Here is a 19020-nt window from a genome sequence, read left to right on the forward strand (position 1 = left end):
GTCAAGGTGGGGCATTGCTAGTGTGACGTCATATTGACAGACAATGTGTTCATACCTCATTTTAAAAACCGCTACTGGGCACTAAAGAGTGTCCGGATTTTAGGCCCCGAAGATATGGTAACCCTAAGTTAGTGTAGATATAAATATGAGAAAACATTCCAAGCGGTTTTTGAGGTGTAAAAACCCCAAATTTCTGCGCATTTTGTGTGGGGAAGAAAGACATGGTAGTTTTACTTCCAGCTTTTAAAATCTGTGGTCCCCCCTTAACGCAATCCTAAATAAGCCACTGTCCACAACTGAACCTAACATGAAACATTTTTTGACAGACAGCATGTGTCAAACACAGATATGACTTGATGGGGAGAGACGTGTTTTAAGCGCATCCTTGTGCCTTCTAGCCTCCATCTCAAAAAGACGAGTGTTACGAACTACGAAAAACACAATGACGTAGTTCCCTGCTGTCATTCTGTGGAAACATAGTTGACCAATCATTTATTTATTTTTCGTCAAAATCACGGTGTGGAAGAAAAATGAAGCCAGTTGTCACTAACACGCGCCAATGAACAGGAAAAACTGACCAAGCCGAAAAACGTGCTCAAAAATATATAAAATAAAGGTAGTAATTGCTGGTAACAACTAGTACAGTCACTAAACCATAAAACAAAAGTTGAAAAAAAATTAAGCAGATGAGCAGGTGGTGTGTTCAAGCAAAAGATGAATAAAAATCGCCTCAATGCTGTACATCAGTGGATGGGAAAAGAAAACCCACTGTAAAAGAAACCATATCTCGAGCAAGAGCCCAGTCTCTAGTGGCCATAACACTAAATAGCGTTGTTGATGAGCCCGAATTTGTACAGCAAAAATTCACACCAATAATAATCTTTGGAAGATGTGATGGCATTACTGCTCATTGCAAACTGGAATTTTCTCTGGTACATCGACAGTGATGTAAGGAGAATAATGCCAATGCTTTCCAATAGATGGCATCGCTAAAAGGAAACCTCTCTTATTCCGAAGCAAAAATTAATAGAAATAGTAAATGAGTTTTCAATTTATTACCAGACGATAAAACCATTGCAAGTCTGCAACCAACATTAAGAATTCACGCAATAAAATTAAACAGGAGTGGGACTTGATACAGGTTCAAATGGGGCTTGATTAGATCAGAGTATGCAAAAGACAGCACAAAAAACTAAATACACAACAGAAAAAATTGAACACATAGGGGTGTGAAAAAAATTGCAAAGATAAATTCAATGATCTTAGGTTGTCAATTTAGAACCAAAGTACACAACATGACAGGATATAAATCAAATTAAAAAAAAAGGTTTTAAACAGATTTATATTTTCATAATTTGTTATGCAAATATTAAAGTTTTTCATTAAAGCAGTGTTACTGTGTGAGCTGAACTACAGTGCCTGTGCGTTCATACGCCAGTACTGATGTTCTAAGGGTCGGGCTATGTCTGAAAATAAACTGAACAGAAAAAAATACAAACACATTCAGTTCAATGCCAATTTGAACTTCATTTATTGCAATCAGTTTAGAAAACTCCTTGTCGAAGAGATGGCAATTTTCGATGACCAATGTCACTTGTTGCACCAAGAAGAAAAAGTCACATATTGGGTAAAAACTTAATCAGCCATTAATTGTTCTTTGAAGTACAAAAAGTCATAAACATCTTAGCCATGCAATCTTTTGAAACTTAACTATAAAAACTGCTAACTCACAATCTCTTTATTAACTTTAAACTTCATTAAAAAGGTTTTACAATATATAGCTTGTCCTGCGAAATTTACTATGTGTTCAAAGCTGTTTCCATTTGCACAAATCACCATTGTGCAAATTGTCAGTATCATAAAAATATAAGTTTGCCATTCTGATAAAATTTGCATACGTAATTGACGATGATTGATGAAATACAAAATGCATAGTCATGTACAAGAACAAAAAAGTCAGAAGTTTGAGATGAGTGCTAACACATGTGAATCTATAAAATCGGTCAACTCTAACAAACAGGTTAGTCTTACAGCTGGCTGAAACTCAATTGATGAAATTTTAGTGGCGAAAAGTAATAAGCTCAATTTCAGTCATCAAGAAAATTTCCTTGGATGAACATTCTGATGCTAAACAATATAGCCGATAATTGTAATTTGATAATTGAGTATACTCACTGAAGCATAAAGAAATAAACAAACACTTAAATTTAATTATTATTGCATAGTATACATTCAATTGCAACAAAGTGATTATATACATAACAGTACCTGCAGTAATCAAACAGTGAAGAAAATGCTACAGGGTGTCAAAATACATCTCCTTGTTTAAGGACTGTATATCTGCTTTCACCAAAACTTGGATCATTTTATGCAACTGTAAAGTGCAACCACATTACAACTTACTCCATTTCCACGGAGGCATTTGTTTGTGTTTAGGGACTTTTATTTCTTGATCATACAGACTTTTACCACCATCAACATTAACCGTTTCACCTTGAAATTAATTAAGTATATATATATATATAAAAACAAAGAAAAAAAAATTAAGATCAATAAATAAATACGACAACTACCTGAGCTGAAGTCAGTTAAATTAATAATAATACAATCATTACATCGGACATTTTGCAATAAATATTTAGCCTAGTTAAGAAAACTTTCTCCAACCTGTAATAAAGGATGCAGCGGGTGACAAAAGAAAACAGACAACAGCAGATATTTCCTCTGGGCATCCTAGTCTTCTAGTGAGATGAACTTTCTCAGCTTCTGCGAACACATCAGTAGGATAATTAGCTGCTGCCGTTGCGGAATATATTGTGCCTGGGGCTACAGACACAATTCGGGTTCTACTGGCTGCCCATTCTAATGCTAACGTTTTCGTCATGTTATCCACACCAGCACGTGCTGCTCCACTGTGTAACATTGTCGGAAAACCTTTCCACATGCACACAATAATATTTACAATGACTCCTCCATGCTCCTTCATCCATGCCTGATAAGCATGTTTGCAACAGTAAAATGTTCCAGTCAAATTTGTTTCCACTACAGCATGCCAGCCTTTGGCTGTAATGTTTTCAGCTGGACACATGAATTGACCCCCGCCATTATTTACCAGGAAATCCAGTTGACCAAATTGCTTTACTGTAAAGATCATGAGATTTTGCACCTCATCTTCATTCCTAATATTGCATTTTTTTGCACTGATTCTTCCTTTTAGAGTAGGATTGCTATTCATTTCTTGAGCAGCTTTGTGCAGCTTGCTGCCATCACGTGATGCAATTACAACATTACAGCCAAGATGTGCTAATTCCTGAGCTATTGCTGCTCCAATGCCAGTTGCTCCACCTGTTACAATAGCAACCTTTCCATCAAAAAGATTTGGCTTTAAAACACTCTTAATATCCATTTTTTCCAATCCTGGCTCTAATAACTATGATAAAATTGCTAATTAGAATATTGTATGGCGATCCGAAGTACAAACAACAGCGGAATATGAAAAAATTACACATAAACCCATGCATCATCAATTTCCGGGCTAAGGTGAAAGTTCTCTCCAAAAGTCTAAAGTATGTGTTTTTTGAATCTCTAATACGCTACTTTCCAGTAAATAAAATCAATATTTTTTTCATGTCACAAGGACGTTACAATCAACACCTTCTATTGAGTAATGCCTCAATGAATACTTTGCCAAAATACTTCAAAACTAGCACGATTACGCAGAAAAGCAATAGCAGTTTTAAATGAGCACATGCTAAAAGTTTCTTGTGACGTCCTCAATTGCAGCCTGCTGTTTTGAGTAGATTGTTGCAATTGGTGATGTCATGTGGTTATTGATAAGCGATTTTAAGTGGCAGGGTCGTATTTCAAAGAATGTTTGTTGTTGTCCAGCAGCCTGCGGTTTTCATAAAACAACCTGTTAAATTGTTTACAGCTCACTAAGTGACAGGTTGCCTGTTGGTGATGTGTAACACCGTGAGCTGGATTTCATGACGTAATGAACAACAGACTGTGATTGCTCGAGTAGATCTCTGCTGTTGGTTGCTGCAGAAACCAGTTTTTGTTTGGCTGCTGAGCAAGCTCGACCTCTTACGCATTTATTATAAAGACGTTATCCAAACTTTCAATTTAATTTGGCTCAATATTCAATGCAGTGCAATCTTTCAACTGCGCTAGCACTTGTTTTCAAACCAATAATCAGAATGATATTTATGACGTCACTCTGGCGCTACAGCGTCATCCATAGTCTGTGAGTCACCGGGCTGCAAGCATTAGCAGCGTGCTATTGAAAAACACCATCCGCTCTTTTTGTTACAATCCCGCTTCCAGAATAGACCCCACCCCAACCATTCGTGACTTCGTCTCTATAGACAGGGCCTTGTAGGTCTTCAAGTTAGGCCCGGATCAGAAAGTAAATTCGGGGCTTTTCGGGCCTCTGCAAAAACACCCGATTTGTCTGCTTTCCGCCCATTAAAATGGGCGGAAATACGATAATATTTCCCCATTCGAATGGCAGGAAGTATGCCTTTTTTACCCTAGAGTAAGATATATGCATTTGGATTTTGGAATGGGGAGATGTTTACTTCGGCAGAAATATGGTTTGTGGGAAACCCCATTGCTGAAAGCAGGTCCATTTTAATGGACGGAAAAATAGACGAATGGGGTTCACAAACCATACTTGTGCCGAAGTAAAATTTTCCCCATTCTGAAGGCATATATCTTACTCTAGGGTAAGAAAGGCATACTTTCAACCATTGGAATGGGAAAAAGTTCCCGTACTCTGGACCATTTTAATGGGCGGAAAGTAGACGAATGGGGTGGAAAAATTAAATTAGGTAAGCTCCTAATTCCTAACTACTAATTCATAAACGGCCACTATGCTATGCATTTACAAACCGTACAGATACTGTATTTATCACAACGCAAATATTCCCGTGCAAGGTAAAACTGCGTACAAAATCGAACGGGCGTACGTTTGCTCAATGAAGACTGTGATAAATATATCAATTAATGCAATATAAAATTGTGTACGACATAGAATTCTCGTCTATCGAATCAGCGAAGCATAACACTTTGTGACGTAATCGATGCTTCCCCTGTGCGTGCATTTTGATTTATTCAGTCCCTTTTTGGTTTCTACGTTCAACGCCGCAACATGTCTTTATGCTGTTGCTGTCACAATGTTCTATCTTGATGTATTCGTTCAAAGAAGCTTCAAATATAATCAGATTATACAGTAGTCATTCCTGTGTCATTATTGCTGAAGTCTATCAAAGTTCACTGTTAAGATATACACAAGGAAACAGACTTTGTAGTGTAAGTGGGTAAACCTTACAGGCTAAGGTACCATATACCACTTTTCATTACAAAATGATGCAGCCGAGTGAGGACGAATTGACGATAAAAGAAGACATTTCCATTACAAGTGTGGTGGAGCCGAAATCGCTTAGAACTACGCTTTTCTTTTTTGAGCAACCTATGAACAATTAAATTTGAGGTTGAGAGAAGTCTAGTGATCTCAGACTAGAAGTTTCGAAGATATGTATCGTCTAAAACCCATGCAACACTCATTGGATCCAGCCAACGGACATCTCGACAATATGATATTCGAACAAATCAACTACAACGACGGTGACGAAGAATCGCCTGGACTTGTTCAACCAACTTCAAATGCAAGAATGACCGACGAACAAAGCACTCCAGTGAAAACACTTTGTCGGTATTTGGACATTCAGTAATGATTTTTGTTTGTTTTTTTCTCTATATAGTATATTATATATCATAGCGTTATTGTTCAGACTACGTCTAATTGATGGTGGCTTAGTTGCCATACTCTCTAAACGGTATAAGTCATGCCGTGGAGAAATATTTCTTTGTGTTATTTTGTTATGCTTTAAACATAGCGGTTGTTTTCGAAGGTTAACCAAATGCCCGAGGCTAACACCGATACACTATGTTGAATGTCAATTACAAAACGTATTTGACTAATTTTATATATATGTTTTGCAAAACGCGTATTTCCAAGTGAAATATTCACGCAGCTACACTGGGAAAACCAGACGCTGTAATATGATTGAATGGTCTTATATTTGAAAATGCCTAGTGCAAATTTCTCTTATGTTGATCAGAACGCGTGAACATACGAAAATTTTATACCATAAGTTGTTTGCGGAAACGGCATACACGAAATGTGAGATGAAAACTTTGCCGTCGTTTCCTCATTTTGCATTCCTGCGCAAGAAACCGCAGCTAGCATACGCGTCATGTGACAAATGACATCCTGTGTTCTGCTTTCTATTTAAAGTCGTGACATAAACGTCATCATTGTTTGTTTTGTACCTTCGTTTTGCTTTATAAGTTACAGAAAACATATTACTATCTTTTTGCGAATGTATTGCCAATATGAATTGTATTGTAACTATGTTTCAACGTTTATTGTTGTGTGATCTACATTTTACGTGTTATATTGACTTTTGTTATCAACACTATTGTTTTAATTATCGTTCGCCGAGCATTGTTTTTATCATGATCATAAAATATCGTGAGTTTTTTCAAAACTTACGATCTTTTCTTGGGGAAGGTTATGTGATAAATATATCAATTAATGCAATATAAAATTGTGTACGACATAGAATTCTCGTCTATCGAATCAGCGAAGCATAACACTTTGTGACGTAATCGATGCTTCCCCTGTGCGTGCATTTTGATTTATTCAGTCCCTTTTTGGTTTCTACGTTCAACGCCGCAACATGTCTTTATGCTGTTGCTGTCACAATGTTCTATCTTGATTTATTCGTTCAATGAAACTTCAATATAACCAGATTATACAGTTGTCGAGGTGTACAATTAATTCTAAGATTAAGAGAAGCGAAACAACGACCTTGAGGCTCATTATATCGATGACAATAAACATTCAGACAATCAAAGATTGTATTGGAGTGACTGGTACAGTCAAGTTCAACTACAATAACCAATTATTCCATTACAAGACTAAACTTCTTCGGCTATATATAAATAACTTACCGAGTATGCTTCGATCTTTGACGTAATGACACCAGTTTTTGAGTTTTTTATAATACGTTTTTATAGAGATATATAGGCGAAAAATAAACAATACAATACAATATTACACTTTAAAAGGAAAATTGTTTGTTGGGTTAGCGCTGTGGCTTCTCGTTGACATCAAGGTATTGGGATTCCCCTGTTTTCTCACTACTCCGTGATGATGTGGTCATAGATTTCCGTACTTTAATAAAGTAATGTATGACGTGATCCGATCACATTTTGAGAGGGTTGTGACTTGCGTATAAACCGGGATTGGTTGTGGGGTGTTGATTTTTAGAAGACTAAACTGTCATTGTGACGTCCTTTCCTACTTAATGTTTGATTGTGAATTTAAAATCCCTAAATTTTGCTTTTCATAATCGTTGTGACCGATGGACGTTGACATGCACAATATGACATGTTTAAATATTAGGGCCTGCTCTGTTATCAGCTATAGTACCATACGATTCTTTTTTTATTTAATTAATACAAAAAAGTAGATCAACCACCAAATGACATGAGCGCAGTGTATCGTTTTTCGCTGTTCCACAAATTTGTTTATGTACCGTACCTAGTAAAATGGCAGTTATAAGTGATGCAAGAAAACTAACAATGGAACATTATTTATTTGACATAAACCTAACATTGTCGTTAGGTGTTGACATCCGAAACTTATGAAGTTTTCATACAAAGTTTTCGTAAACACAGCACTGTCTGAACTATTTTGTCTGCAATTGTAAGGACATTTTGACACCCTGCAAGTAATCCAATGTATAAAAAAATGACCTGTCCACTTGACTTTGGTGCCTATGCTGCCATATGTTGTATTGTAATTCTTACCATGATGGAACACCAGTGGACAAATGTTATAACTTATAAGCTTTAACTGTTGTAATGCAATAAACAGATTGAAACCTTTACTTAAATAATATTTTGTAATCTATTTAAGATGATGTAATTCATGTTTAAATAATGTATCAAAAGTTCCGTCGATTGTTTTTGTGTTGCACTCCTGCAAAAGCTCATTCTCACGATCATGATTTGTTATGCCCACCAGAAGATTTTCCAGTTGAAATTCAACCTGTGTCGTGGGTGGATGCAATTGATGGAAATATACCAGATAATGCTTTTGCTGCATGCACATTGGATACTGGAGAAACAGCATACGTAGTTAAAGCAGAAGTAGAAGCCTCTTTTATACAACCTGGTATAACTACCAAAAATCTAAAAGAAGCTCATTTAGCTAACAGGGGATACTATAGAGTTTTGAGAGAGCAAAAGTTTCAAGTAATGGTTACTGACTATCCCAACTCGCTATGCTGGAAGCAATATAAAGAAGATATTTACCAAAAAAGTGCAGTTGCTGTTGGTAAATTTTTTGATGACAAGTATTTGATTTGTAAAACATGTGGACCTTTGACTGATGGAAGAATTAATCTAACCCATGAGAGATTAGAACCCTTGCATGATTTGAGTGGATCCCTGCTTGGCTCATTGCTATACATTTCTGATGGTAATATGTATGCTCCTTTCAATGGCAAGGTTTCTGTTTTCAATTCATTTGAAATTCTTTGTCATAAACTTAGCCCTAGCAGCCTTCTTGCTATGTGCAAGTGGAGAGTCCTTAAAATACTTTGTAACAACAATGAACGAAGATATTCTATTAATGTACTTCCATTGCCTGTTTCTATGAAAGAGTTTTTACTTGCAAAAATGGAGCCTTTATGTTATTCATGCTGGTATTAACAAGCGTTTTTCTGAGTGAAGAGTGTTTGCTGTATTTTAAACCAAGTGTTTTAGTTTTGGACATGACTTACACTTTGGTACTTCACATTTTCTGAAACTTGTATGACAAGTTACGTGAGGTGCTGGTGCAAATAACATTCAAGCGATGTATATATATAAATATACAATATAAATATCACTTGAGGGTGTGAGATGTCCTAAATTATGGAGAATGTTTTTTAAGAATTATACTTGTTTTGCCACTATCTTTATAAAGCTCTATTAAGTATAATAATTGTTTATGTCAAGCATATTTAGAAGTTTTTGGTGAAAACTGTGAAAAACGGAATTGAATCCGGTAAATATAGAAGCTAAATAAACTTTTAAAGTTGTTCAGTGTGACAAAACATAGTGTCATCAAATTTTTTGCCAAAAATTAAACCTTGTCCAGAAGTTTATAAAAGTGTCTGGTAAATTTCTTAAATCCCACCACTGCTTTGTCTGTTTATGCTCTGTAAATAAGCGAATGACGTGTTACTAGTTGCAAATTTCAACTGGAACTTTTGTTTTTTAATCTCACCTTTGTATATATCTCACACACACACACACACATATATATATATATATATCCACAAAATTCTTCATAACCAGCAATATTTTCGTAACAAATCAATTCAATTTATGAAGATAAATTAATTTTGAATTAATTATGAAGCATTGGATTTGTAAATCGAAGTACCGGAAACTTGTTCGGGTCTTGCCATAATACAACCTCAATTGCAAAACCAGTAGTTCAGCATAATTTACTTCATGTATCTTGTACCAACAAAAACAGTGCAGCAATGTAGCAATGTTTTTAAATTTTAACTTACTGATACTTTATAATCAAGCTCTAGCCGAGACAAAGGTATGTGTAACATGAAAATGACACGTGCGACAATGAGGGCTGTAATTGAGAAATAGTTATTTTTGGTTCACAATCAAAATCATTTTAAAATTGGTGACAAAATAAAGTCACTTGGTTGAGATAAAATTATTTTTTATTAATTGGGATTGTGACTGGGTTTATAACATGCCATATTTTCTGTGTATCAATTCCAATCAGACGTACATTGGATGCAAAATTAGCTTGATTTATTACTCGTGAAGTTATTAAGTAGTTTCTGCTGAACTTTGTGTATAGACAAAAGACCAGCTGTTTTTTGTTTTTTTTTGTCATGCAGAGTGTCAGATGCTTGTAAACTGTGAGTGATTTTCAAGTCATTTTTGATAAGCTTTGTCAATTAGTCACCAACCAGAATTCAACAAAATCTTCTTCTCACAGTTATTTTCCAAACACTAATATGTTGTTTCTACCACAAGATTTCTCAACTAAAATTCAACCAGCTTCTTGGGTAGATGCAGTTGATGGAAATATACCAGACAATGCTTTTCCTGCATGTACATTAGTGGAGAAACAGCATACATTGTAAAAATGCAAATAGCAGACCATATTCAAACTGGTTTGACTACAAAAACTTTGCATGTAGCTCATATTCCGTATGACTACAGTACACATAGAGTGCGAAAGTTTCAAGTGATGGTAGCTGATTCAAACTTACTATACTGAGTACCAGATGAAGATGGAGATTGTCCAAGTAATGCTGTTTCTGGTAGAATAGCTTGGAATAAAACACATTTTATTGGTAGAACATGCGGACCTTTAATTGAAGGAAGAAATAATGAAACCTTTAAAAGTTTACATCCCTTATTTGAATTAGAAGGCACGTTGCTTGTTAAAATACACCCGTCCCATAATTGCTTGTACGTAACATACAACGGCAAGGTTTATGTTTACGATTACTTTGAAGTTCTTTGTCATAAGCTTAGTCCCGGCAGCCTTCTTGCAATATGCAAGTGGAAAGTGTGTCAAAATGTCGTTTGAAAACAATCAACAGAAGTCTTCCATCAATAGACTTCCATTATCTAGTTTTATGATAGAGTACTTGCAGAAATAAAAGCGCTTTTATTAGAGGTGTAGGCTTGCAGAACTTTTTAAATGCATCATATGTGTAGTTAAGTTTCAACAATGAAAATTTTCATGATCAAGCTTGATTTGAAGGACAATTAAATGCAAGGTTGATATTCAAGATAGTCCAGGTTTTTAGTTATGCACTTTGGTAACATATTGTCTCTATGTAAATTCTGATCTGAAGAAACACAACTATCATAATTTCTAACAGATTTTTGAAGTTTGTTGCTTACAGTTTTAGCTTGATGTAAACCTGTCAATGTTTCATTTTTGCTTTTAAGAAACAGTTTTGTAGATGTGTTACCTTAAATTTTGTCTAGGTTTTGTCATGTTGCAGTAAGTTTCGTCCTTGTATGTATATTTTTTTGTAGTATTGAATTAGTTTGGTAAGATTTTGTTTTGTCAGTGATATTATTGTATAATGTATATTCTCTAGGAGAAATTAACATCTACATTTTTTAGTGTTGTAGCAACAGTTCTGTTAAATGCTTTATATTGCATATACACTCCTTTTTCGTCTGCTTGCCAATGTTATTCAGGAAAACACCTTGTATGTGTTAGGTGAAGTGTAACTGTTACAGATTGCATGTCTATGAAGCAAATTTTGCTTATGACTCGTTCAAATGTGTCTTAAAGTTTGTTTTTATATTATCTGTTGCATTTTATTCTTGCATTGGGTTCCATGAACATTCTTGCACTTTTACATTTTCTGCCTAATCAATGAAGTTTTGCTTTGATAGCGTGATTTTATCTGGACTTATTCAATGCCCTCTGTTGATTAAATCATCACTTATAACAGCCAGGTTTCCATGTCATGTTAACCCCTGGGACCTAGAGCGCTATCATGTATTCTGCTTTTCTATTTTGTGGAACCATTATATATACATTAACTTTTGTGTATTCCATCTCATACCTTTATTATGAGTCCGGATTTATTGGCCAGGCTGACCAGTGACAACTGTCACAGCAGTTTGTCCCTACTAATAGCAGACTTTAGTCTTGCAGGCTCTAAGCCCCAGGATTGGTCTTATATGAGTGTTTTAAGGTTTTTTATTTTGTCTGCATTATACCTTTCATAACTTTGTGCATACAAAATAGTACATACTCTTAGTTCTTAATCCTTTTCAATTCATCTAACTTTCATTTTATTAGTATTTGATTATGCGGTGTACTCAGTGTAGTGTTTTGGGCTGAACAAATTCATGCATTGTCTAAATTTGTTTCGTGTTGACATGCAGAGTTTCAAATGCTTATATAAATGTGAATAACGTAAAGATATTCAAAGCGTCAAATCATCTTCACCAAATGGCCACCAGCCAGAATTCAACAGAACCCTCAGAATCTCCTTCTCACAGTTGTTTTTCAAACATTGATTTGTTTCTGCTAGAAAATTTTCCAATTGAAATTCAACCAGTATCTTGGGTAGATGCAGTTGATGGAAATATACCAGACAATGCTTTTCCTGCATGCACATTGGATAGTGCAGAAACAGCGTATGTTGCAAAAGCACAAATAGCTGACCATATTCAAACTGGTTTGACTACAAGAAATCTACTTGAAGCTCATATTCCGTATGACTACAGTACACATAGAGTGCAAAAGTTTCAAGTGATGGTAGCTGATTCAAACTCATTATACTGGGTACCAGGTAAAAATGGCCATTATCCAAAAAATGCTGTAACTGGTGGTAAAGATTGGCGGAAGAAGCACTACATTGGTAGAACTTATGGACCGTTAACTGACGGAAGAAATAACCAAACTTATGAAAGATTAAAACCCCTGCATGAATCAAGTGGCTCCTTGCTTGGAATTATACACACTTCTCATAAATGCTTACATGTTCCTAACAGTGGGAAGGTGTATGCTTTTGACTCTTATGAAGTTCTTTGTCATAAGCTCAATCCTGGAAGCCTTCTGGACATATGCAAATGGAAGGTGATTAAGACTCTGTATCACAATGGTAAACAAAAGAGCTCTATACGTACTCTTCCTTTGCCTGCTTTTATGAAAGAGTTTTTGTTTGCAGAAACCCAATTTATGTTACAGGACGATCTTGAGTTGCCAGTTTATTGTTTGAGAAGTTTAATGCCGTATCAGTAAAAGACTAGTCATCATTAATAGCTTGCATACTAGAGCATTAGAGTCCAAAGCAGAAGGGTCATGGCCCAAGGTTTGAATTTGCTCTTTCGGCATGGCAACATAAATAAATTTACTGTAACAATTTAAAATCGAAGAATGTATTCATGTTGAAAACATTGTAGTCTGATGGCTTTTGTTCCTTCATTTTTACAATGTTTTTTGTCCTTCAATGGTATACATTTTTCTTTCATCTAAATCTTGAAATTATTATGCAATCCTTTTTTTCTGTGTAAAGTAATTTTATGGCAGTTTTCATAAGCTTTACACTTCTCAAGATTTTCTAAGTTTTTCATAAAATTCACTTAGCCCAATTAATTATTGTTGGGGTCTTAGAAAGCCCAGGATTTGTTACATATAGATACTAGTGCATCTAAAAAATCAGAAATTATTTTAAATATGGATTTATTAGAAACAGATTTTTTTGATAAGTTTTCAAATATAGTCTGCTGTTTAATCTTTATGCTGTCTTTCATTTTTATGCATAATGCATTACAGTATATATTAAACGTAATATTTTATGTAAGGCCATGTTTAAATGGACAGAAATCACAGCTTTTCAAACGTTTTCTTAATTGTACCCAATTCACGGTTAAAACTTGATAAATGTTAATATAAAAACAAAAGTTCTTTTATGAAGAAGTTCTACATCTCATTCTATGTTTCTTGTACTCATGCAATAATGTACTGAGCTTTTTTTTAATAATTCAAATAGTTTTGACAAATCATAATAACAATATTAAATTACACATAATTACTGTTGGATTTTAGTTAATCATACTTGTTTTTGAAATTGGTTTAACAAACTTGCAACCTTTGCAAATTTTACTGATGTTGGAGAGCAAATTTTGCTATGCTGATTTGAATAGAATTTTTTACTTTTTTTGTTTGTATTGTTATTTGTGTGTTATAAGCTTGTAAACTTCCTTATAGCGTTCAATGTTAAACATTTCATGTGGTTTTTGGGATTTATTAACCGTAAAGATCAATGCAGCAATCGTTATGATAATAATTATTTCTTTCCATTAAGGTAAATTTCTAATGTTTCAGGTTTTAAGTCCTTATATATATATGTCTTTTCTCTTTTGCTGTTTTTTTAGGGGCCATTTTGTACCCTTGCTAAATAAGAGTTACAATTAATTGCCATTATATACTGGTATGTTTTAGTAAAAGTTTTGAATTTCTACAAAATTGTAAGTTGCTTGTAACATTTGTTTAACCCAAAGCCATATAGTTTTATGCCTAATAGCATTTATAAAATAAAAAATATTTAAATAAGAAAAGTTTCTTAAATTTTAATAGGCGTGACCGCGTGATGCTAAAGTTGTTTTTTTTTGGAAAAAAAAAATTTTCTTATAAAGTAAATTTTAAAAAAATGACTGCATTGGCGCAATACCGTATATACTCGAGTATAGATCAACCCCTACTTTTTCACTTAAAATTTTATTTTAAGTATTTTGTTTTTAAGGAGATATTTTAGTTTTCTTGTGTATAAGTCGACTAGCTTTTCCTTAGCCTAACTTGCCAGTACTTGCGTAGCAATTGCATAACTGTAAACTTCAGCAGACTTCAAACTTCTTTAAGACAAGGCTACAAAGAACTCGCGTGACGCAAGTCATATTCGTCTTGTGCGTGAAAGCGTCACGTGATATTCACCTCATGCAAACGGCAGGTGTGCAAGTTGTTGTGAAGTTATTCATACGAAATGGCCAGTAAGCGCAATAAATTTATGGCAAAGTTTAAGCTAATCGCTGTTGAATTTGCCGAAAAAAACGAACTATTCTGCCGTCGCTCGGGAGTTTAACCCTTAAAAAAAAACAGCGATGTGATGACAGTGATAATAGTGAAGAAGAGTTTGATGGGTTTTAAAACTGACGTATTATTGCGATGCATCTTCTGGCTTTATTTCGTAATGTTGGTTGCGATTACTATTTGTTGTTTTTGTGATTAAAATTTTTTCAATATTAGGCAATTGTGGTCTTCTAATTAATATATTGTGTTAATCGCAGTTCTCCCAAGAAAACAAAGGTGTGTATTTCTGTGGTTGTACTCACACTTGTGTGAAGTCTTCAAAGTCATTTTTTGTTTTCTGGTATGTGGATACATGTCTGCAGTTTATTGCGTGTTCAACACAACTGCGTTTTAGCAGAATGTTTCTAGGCTTATATTTTTTTGTTGAATTTATTATTGTTTTAGGTTTATTTTCACAGAACATGGACATGCTTATTGGACATTAAATGAATAACTATATCTAGTTTCATCTTTCACATGCAGAAATGTTGGTTGATAGGAATAGTATTTGTACGTTTTTTTGTAACCAGAGATAAGATAACTATGTTCCAGAGACGTAGAATGTTAACTGCATGCCGCATTGGGCGTCGACAGCAAATTAGAAATTTAATCCAACCAATCAATTACCCAGAAGAAATTAAATCTGTAATTTGGGTCGATGTACCACCTGATGGTAGTCGGTTACCAGACAATGCTTTTGCAGCCTGCATTATGGAAACTGGTGAAACTGCATATGTTGCTAAATCACAAATAGACAATCAGGAGGTCACTGGTTTCACCACTACAAATTCAAATGAAGCATACATATCATATGGATGCAATGAACACAGAAAAAGAAATTACCAGGTCATAGTTAATGACCATCCTTCATCGCTATACTGGATTGTTGATCAACATGGTCACTATCCAAAGAATGCTGTTCATGGAGGTAGAGACCGTGGTGAGAGGTTGTATGTCGGTAGAACATGTGAGCCGTTAACCGATGGTAGGACAGCCAGCCAAGACCCACTTACTACCAATAGGCTTGCTCAAGATGGTTGCAGGATAGGCAAAATACACCCCTCACACGGTTGTTTGTACATACCGTATAATGGCAGAGAGTACATCTTTGACTCATACGAAGTTCTGTGCCATAAGGTTAGTCCGGGAAGCCTTCGCTCTATATGCAAATGGAAAGTGTTGAATGTTCTTCATGGCAACAATCAACGAAAAAGTTCTATAGACTCTCTTCCTCTGCCTGTCTCTCTGAAAGAATTTTTGCAAATACGTACTGAAGCCCCATTACCTGAGCCCAGATTTGAGACAGTTTCATTTTTTTGATGATTTTGTCTTGAAGGTTTTTAATTGTCATTGCCTTACAGTGTTTTAATTGTTTGTCACTCCAAACATCCTAAACATCGATTTATTACAATTTCACTAATTGCATAAGCTTAATAAAGGTTGAAATATCTCGAAATTTTTGTCAACAACGATAAAACTAATAATTTAAAATTATTATCTTACAACGTAAAAGAATGTAAATTTTATCATATCATACCATATGCTTTTATTATACTATTTCTGATAAAAATATTTGTCTGTCAAATAATGAAGTTCTGACATATTTAATAAAATTTACATTTAGTGGCACATAGGAATAAGAATTTATTTTGTAGTTTTCATTACAGTATTTTATTATTAAGTGCAATTTTGTGGTTGCTATGAGTGCAAACCTACTTGATGTTGCAACGAAGTTCATTTGTGTTTGACTTAAAACCATTATTACAATTGATTGAATGTCGTATACTGAATACAATTACTGGAAAAATATTTACAATGTCATATCACTTCGGCAGTTACTGTTAGGCAGTTTTTTTTTTTTATTAAGTGAGAGATAGAGAGCGATTGGTTTCAAACCTAGCTTACTACAGTCTGTAAAATATGAACAATTTCCACTGTTGACAAGCTGTTAAAAATAGTTTGTTTATCTTAAAATCCTGGAACGTTCAAAGCTATGTAAATAATCTTCTTCACAGGTTTTTATTTCTAAAATTTTGTTAGAACAAGATTCAACCTCATAAAAAAATTGAAATTACACAAAAACAGCAATATCACTATAAAAAAACGGTACAAACAATCTCCAGTTACAATGATGACTGTTCTTAATTTATTAAGATAATGATGCCTGCATATATCTGGCAACATATAGAAATAGTTGTCTTGTACCAATCTTTTAAATTTTTAAACACTAAACATCATTCTTCCAATAATTTCATTTTGATGGTTGTCATGAGGGGGTGGTCCCTTGGGTAAGTATTAAACAATAAAAAAAGTTTCAATTGGTCTGGCACGTCTTTAATGATCTGCTTGGTTATGTAAATTTTTCCAGGAACTTGTACCTTGTGATGATATTTTTAATATACAGTTTGTTTACGGTATAAAATTCTCTATAAAAAAAAATTGAAATTTCATAGCACAACTTAAAACAGTAATCAGGAAGTTATCATGACGCAGTGTTACGCTTGGGTAAGCAGATGTTCGAAGACGAGAATCTTATACCGTATACAAACTGTATATTAAAAATATCATCACAACCTCTTCAATAACAGATATTCTGTTGTTTATTTTGACATACAATTATGAACAATTAAACACACTATGAAAAAAACCATAATTAATATTGGAAGTCTCATTTATTTCACATATAATTACGTAGGTCTGCTTTTATATCAACAATTTAGTTTTGATAAGCATCTCAACCATAATCTTTGCAAAACATATCTCTATCACCACTGGGTATACATGTAGTGCAGTTTATTTATTTCTATATAGTATCAACACATGCAAGTGACTTATCAACAAAACAAATCTTCTGTGCAACTGAGAAAGAAAGGATTTTTGGATAAGTTAATTGGCTTTTTAATCAAGTAATTTGTTAGAAATTACTTTCCCAAATAAATTTTGAGAAGTTTGATGGTTGGGTTAGGGCAGGGCTACTCAACTGGCGGACCGTGGTCCGAATGCGGACCTTTTCAGTGTTGAATCCGGACCTTGTCTGTCTCAGCATTTACGCAAATGAAATCGTTCATCATTTGTTCTTTTTATTCCTGCTTATTCAATTAATCAGCAAGTGTGTAAGTGGTAGCTCAAACTAGTCTAGTGGTTTTTGTTAATAGGTCGTTTGTCAATCGGGGCAATCAATGAAGTCACAATGATATTTGTGACTTCCTAAAGGACACGAGTTTTTTAATAAAACCAAATCCATTATTGTTGATTTGCAAAAACAAAAAAAGAGCAGACAATAGTACAATTTCAAATAAGCCTTGTTGACGTCACAATGCACAGCTGCGAGTCAGCGTTTTCAAACATGAACTTCATAAATAATAAATTTCGCATCTGTATGACCAATGAAACCCTTCACCACTCGCTCTCGCTAATTTAGAACCAAGATTTAAAGAACTAGCAAGAAATAAGTAACGCCAATTCTCCCACTAGCTGTGACTAACAGAACAATAAATAAATTTCGCTTATTGCTTTTGCTAATACCGCTTTAACGGATTTTGTATATACTGTATTTCATGTGTTGTGTTAAAAAATCCAGAGATTTTAAAATTAAATTAATACCTATCCAGAGAATTATATTATTTTATATAACGTATTTTAATACATTTGCATGACTGTAAATTATTTCATGAGAGTTATAACGGACCTAAGTAAATTTTGAACTTTTGTAACTGGACCTTTGCTAAAAATAGTTGAGTAGCCCTGGGTTAGGGAGTGAGCTGCTATGGCACCACTGTATAAATTTTACTGTTATTTAAAGACGGTATAATAATAGAGAAGTAAAATAAGGGTTGCATCTCGAAGTTTGACTTAAATTCATTCACATTATCTTTCGCAAGCTTGGTTTTCCTTATCTAGGTGTAACCATAGAATGGCAAATACTTTTGATATGCTGTGGTATTGCTTGTTATGACATGATAAAATCACCTTTTATGAGTGAGAGAAACGTTTATTTGCTTCAACGAATATCGGTATATAGTATATGAATTTTAACAAAATCAATATTCGATTGGTGTAGGGCGGCAAAAGGACCTCGTGGTCATCCAAGTCTTTCACCCCAGATTTAGACAGAAAATCAAATATCACATATGCATAAAACGAGGATTTAAGCATGACACACTTGCTATTGCACAAATGAAGAAAAAAATCAAATCACTATTAATTGAATCTAACACTCATTGAAAAATAAACATCTTTACACATTTTATCATATCCACATTTACAACACTTTCATTGTAATATGCCAGATCTCAATTCAATGGAGAAACATTTCT

The 19020-nt window shown here is 34.3% G+C and overlaps 2 protein-coding genes across 2 annotated transcripts; one reads left to right on the plus strand and one right to left on the minus strand.

Moving 5' to 3' along the window:
• Positions 1-1031: 1031 nt before the first annotated feature.
• Positions 1032-4719, minus strand: LOC143448200 (peroxisomal trans-2-enoyl-CoA reductase-like). Its single transcript, XM_076947812.1, has 3 exons — positions 2668-4719; positions 2404-2493; positions 1032-2127 (listed from the first exon to the last, which is right to left on the minus strand). Exons 1-3 carry the CDS (start codon positions 3404-3406, stop codon positions 2060-2062), a joined length of 897 nt encoding a protein of 298 aa, XP_076803927.1. The 5' UTR covers positions 3407-4719; the 3' UTR covers positions 1032-2059.
• Positions 4720-12877: 8158 nt separating this feature from the next.
• LOC143448598 (uncharacterized) lies at positions 12878-16513 on the plus strand. The gene is made up of 2 exons (XM_076948404.1): positions 12878-14585; positions 14923-16513. The coding sequence occupies exon 2, from the start codon at positions 15182-15184 to the stop codon at positions 16022-16024; it is 843 nt and encodes a 280-aa protein (XP_076804519.1). The 5' UTR covers positions 12878-14585; positions 14923-15181; the 3' UTR covers positions 16025-16513.
• Positions 16514-19020: the final 2507 nt, after the last annotated feature.

This window comes from Clavelina lepadiformis, chromosome 3 (genome assembly GCF_947623445.1).
Source record: "Clavelina lepadiformis chromosome 3, kaClaLepa1.1, whole genome shotgun sequence".
Taxonomy (NCBI): domain Eukaryota; kingdom Metazoa; phylum Chordata; class Ascidiacea; order Aplousobranchia; family Clavelinidae; genus Clavelina; species Clavelina lepadiformis.

What these genes read in the sequence shown, in the direction of transcription:
- LOC143448598 (XM_076948404.1), top strand. Translation starts at nt 15,182, where the DNA reads ATGCAGAAATGTTGGTTGATAGGAATAGTATTTGTACGTTTTTTTGTA.
- LOC143448200 (XM_076947812.1), bottom strand. Translation starts at nt 3,406, where the DNA reads ATGGATATTAAGAGTGTTTTAAAGCCAAATCTTTTTGATGGAAAGGTT. An exon ending in CGCTGCATCCTTTATTACAG is followed by an intron (nt 2,494 to 2,667) that starts GTTGGAGAAAGT and finishes ATTAATTTCAAG; the next exon opens with GTGAAACGGTTAATGTTGAT. An exon ending in AATGCCTCCGTGGAAATGGA is followed by an intron (nt 2,128 to 2,403) that starts GTAAGTTGTAAT and finishes TATATTGTTTAG; the next exon opens with CATCAGAATGTTCATCCAAG.